The sequence below is a fragment of the Hibiscus syriacus genome, unplaced genomic scaffold, assembly GCF_006381635.1.
Source record: "Hibiscus syriacus cultivar Baekdansim isolate YM2019G1 unplaced genomic scaffold, ASM638163v2 tig00110114_pilon, whole genome shotgun sequence".
Classification (NCBI taxonomy): domain Eukaryota; kingdom Viridiplantae; phylum Streptophyta; class Magnoliopsida; order Malvales; family Malvaceae; genus Hibiscus; species Hibiscus syriacus.
In genome coordinates this window covers 2,997,390-3,001,506 of record NW_024062594.1, presented here as the reverse complement: position 1 = coordinate 3,001,506, position 4,117 = coordinate 2,997,390, and the positions used below count along the sequence as shown (strand labels likewise).

Below are 4,117 nucleotides of genomic sequence, written 5' to 3'. Positions count from 1 at the left end.
CCGTGCAACAAAAGTGATAACCTTCAAATTTGATTTAAAACCGAGAACCATAAAACTGCAACAACATACACATTATAGTATAGACAACTATGCAATAACACTGTCCACTAGCCAGCACAGAAGAGCAAAGCAGTATTAAGACTTTAGTTTTTGGTTCACACTTAGGCAATACGGCTGAAGCAAGAGCTTTCAAAGCACACCATGAAAATCTACCAATAGACAAGCCTTACAAAATTAGAGGCTATACCGGAACATAATTCATATAAAGTTTCTGCAGTCGTTAATTATATATTTTTGCAAAGATCCACCACAAGGTGAGGGCATCAGGATTTGATAATCAACATCTACCATTATCTGTACTCATTTATGAAATACGGCTTTGTACCTGTTTCTCAGTGGAGAAGTTGTTACTTTTTTAACTGCGGGTGACCAAAATGAAACCAAAACGTAATGTTATGTATACTTTTGAAAAAGTAATAGTTAGGTGATCAAAACGGAATAAAAGTAACAATAGGGTTCTAAACTTGTAGTTTACCCTAAAAACTATTCACCTCACCCTTTTTCTCCATGTCATTAATCCACTCACAATTAACTTCCAAGTAAACATCATTTAGTCTTGATTATTGCACAATGGTCATTCAGTTAGAAACCACAGTAGAAGACCAACAACGGAGCACCGTGCAGATGCAGACATGTTCATTTAGCCAAAATAGTCCCCCAGCTCCTACAAGCAAGGATGGACCGAGGGGAGCGAGTGGGGTGGTCGTCCTCGTCCCCCTTAAAAACTTTAATTTTTTATATATTTTAAATATTTTCTTTATATTTTTGATCAAAACTCTGTTTTCACTCTTAAAATTTTATAAGGTCACATTCTCTTAAAATTTTATAAATTTATTTCCATAATATAAATTGATGCATCCATCCGTGTCTGTCTACATGTGCAAGCAGATTTCTATGTTTGAAAGGGTGGTAACATGCAACATGCCACACTTAATATTATTGATCCTCAAACTGTTGCATCTGTTAAATTGCATCTTAACTTACACATTTAATGTGTGGTTCATATATGCCACCACAACAATGATCTACTGCACTCTGACAGACCGGGCAGAAAAATGCAGACGATGAAAAGGACCCACCTTTTATTTGAGTACATGATGTGATCTTGATAATTAATAGGCTACCCAAATCCTGTAACGTTCTATGTGTTTCTCTCCAGCCATCTTTATCTCACATGTTTAGTAGGCTTGCATGACGTAATAAATAGCCCATTATCAAGTGGTTAATTACATCATTATTCCATCCACAATCCACACAACAGGTGATCAAAGTTGAGATCTCCTGAGAGCAGAGATGAAGGTACACACTTTTCGGTTATGCCGATGAAGATGATCTTCTTCCTCCTATGGACTGTAACTTTTCTCTTTTTGATGCAGTTACTAGGTTGGATTCACCGTAAGTATGGCCAATATACCAGTCAACCACTCAGGGATTTCACCATTGGTAAGTGTCATCCTGCCATATAGCTTGTTTTGCAAACTGCAATGGCAATGCATGTTTAGATTGCATGCACATGAACATTATTTCTTCATGCTGCTCAGTATAATAACTGGAATATAGGTTTAAGATGAACCAAAAATGAATTACATGATGGTACATACATAGAGATTAAATAACTATAAAGTTTTTCGTTCAAGGCTTTCTTGTTATTGTCATACAGGGAAGCCATCTTTTGATGACCAACAATTCTACTCAAAGCCAAACTATGGTACCAAGTCATTTAGGCCATCCCAGAGTGACCGTCTTCGAAAGTCATTTGGTGGCGTAGAAGCAGCACAAGTAGACGAAGAAGACAATGAAGAGGATACATCATCAGAAATGTCTGAGCTATTTCATGGCTTTTTTGCCACTGGCACCCTTGGTTCGGACCCTAACATTCCCGATCCCTCGACACCAACATTTGCTATCTCTGTAGTGAATATAACCGAAAAAGAAACTAAAATCACAGAGAATGAACTGAGGCTCATTAATGATGAGTTGGAGAAGTTTCTTGGAGAAGAAGCTAAAGAAGAAGGCTGCAACGATTCATCGGCAAGGAACAGTTTTGTCAGCACTGGAAGAAGCAGTCATTGCAGCACAATTAGTGGAAGGCCAACTGAAGTTCCAGATACCAATGGGGATGATACTCAAGTTTGTCCACTCCGAGGCTATCTTTCTGGCTCAGCAATTGAATTGTCAGAAACAACTACAGTGGCCAAGAAGGAACACGGGACCTCACTTGGGGAGCTGTTTCATAGGACTAAAATAGCAGAGGAGAAGTTATGGAGTAATTATGACGACGAAAAGCGTACGGCAAATGAAGGAGATAAATCTACAGTGCACATTATGAAGAAAAAATTGCTCAATGCTTTTAGGAGCTCTACTGCAGCTGCCGGAGGAAATATAGATTCTGCTTCTGCAGAAACAAAACTGCACAAGGTACGTAAAAAACACACAACCATACCAAACTTTTTACAATTTCTGGTAAGATAACTGAGCCAAATAGAATGGTCTGCTTATCAAATATCAAGAATGTGTTAACACTTAACAATAATTCTTAATCTTTGCTTAATTCGCTGAAATGCGGTGTGTAGATCTTGCACATGTTCAACAAAAAGGTTGAACCTGAAAGCTCAACAACCACATATAAGCACGGCAAGCCCCAGAAGAATGAGAACAAGGAAGTCATCATGTATGATGTAGGTCATATGCTTGCAGACGATGACATCATGATATATCCTCAGAGAGCCCTTTCAAAGAACATATGTCGCTACAAGAGCCTATCTAAACCACCTCAGTTCACACTTAGCTGCAACCATTCGAACGGGAACCGGGAGTGCTGGGTCAAAACAGATGCAGACTGTAAGTATAGTCTACTACCAGACATTTGACATTTTCAATATCCATTAAGAAACCCTGTCATGAGCTGCCAAGAATTCATTGATGAAATGTCCTAATCCAGTAAAATACTGTGTTTGTAGACCTCGTGTTGGAGCTCTGAAAGAAGAAACTTTCAAGTGTTTGGTTTTCCAAGTATCATCCCTGGTTAGTATGAATGATAGTTGATGGTATTAAACTGGTATTTGAGAGGATGTTTTACAGAACAGATTGAAGTGAATAAAGGAGTCCAACCACCATGTAAATTACAAGGAATTGTTGTTTTACTACAAAAACATATCTGAATTAGTATTGGGTTTCAGTTCAGTTCTCCTAAACCATGATTTTAACAAAAGACAACCATAAAACTACAAACAAATATGAAGCAATTTGCTCTCGACTCATTTATAACATGTTCCACATGAAATACAAATTATAAGCTATGCAATAGCCAGAAACACAAATTATAAGCTATGCAATAGCGTCGCAGTTGTGGATGTTGCGGACTTTACGACGTGATCTATTTTCCAAAATAACTATGTTTTATGTTGTGGATGCAGTTTGTGGTGTCGCGGTGACCTTGAAAACGTTACGATGCGGCCGCAATTTAATACTATATTAACCTCCAAAAGAGAACGTCTAGGCAGAACTGAGTAACATCAGACTCCACCACGTCCCACTATTTATGGTAAAAGAAAGCATGCATCCCATCTGGTCTCAGGGCTTTCATAGATCCCTGATCAAATACTGCCCGTATGAATTTCCTCATAAGCAAAGTCAGCCAAAAGATTACCCATCATTTAAGAAGTAACTGTTAGAAATAATTGTTAAAAAAACCTATTACAAATAAACAAGTAATAATTAAAATAAGCGTAAATAATATTACTGTATAGAAGATATCGTAGTGGCCAAGGATGTAACCAGGATTAAATTGTGAGGGGTAAAATTATTTTATATCAAAAGAACAAGAATCTATTAAATATTTAAATTTGAAAACTAGAAGGGAAAAAACCTTATTTGGCTAATATTTAAACTAAAAATGACCTAAAATGCTATTATACCAAAAAATTTGGGAGAGACACCAACCCCTCCCGGCTCCTAAGTAGTTTCGTCCATGGTAGTCACGAAGGTAGCTCCAAAAAATATTGAAAAAATATTAAAATAAAATTTTAGTCACAATTGAGAAACTAAATAAGATTTT

At 37.1% G+C, this 4,117-nt stretch overlaps 1 protein-coding gene across 1 annotated transcript; it reads left to right on the top strand.

Moving 5' to 3' along the window:
• The first annotated feature begins 1,430 nt into the window (after nt 1-1,430).
• Nucleotides 1,431-3,079, top strand: LOC120215174 (protein LAZY 1-like). The gene is made up of 4 exons (XM_039212910.1): nt 1,431-1,507; nt 1,698-2,478; nt 2,634-2,901; nt 3,021-3,079. The coding sequence occupies exons 1-4, from the start codon at nt 1,431-1,433 to the stop codon at nt 3,038-3,040; spliced, it is 1,146 nt and encodes a 381-aa protein (XP_039068841.1). The 3' UTR covers nt 3,041-3,079.
• Nucleotides 3,080-4,117: the final 1,038 nt, after the last annotated feature.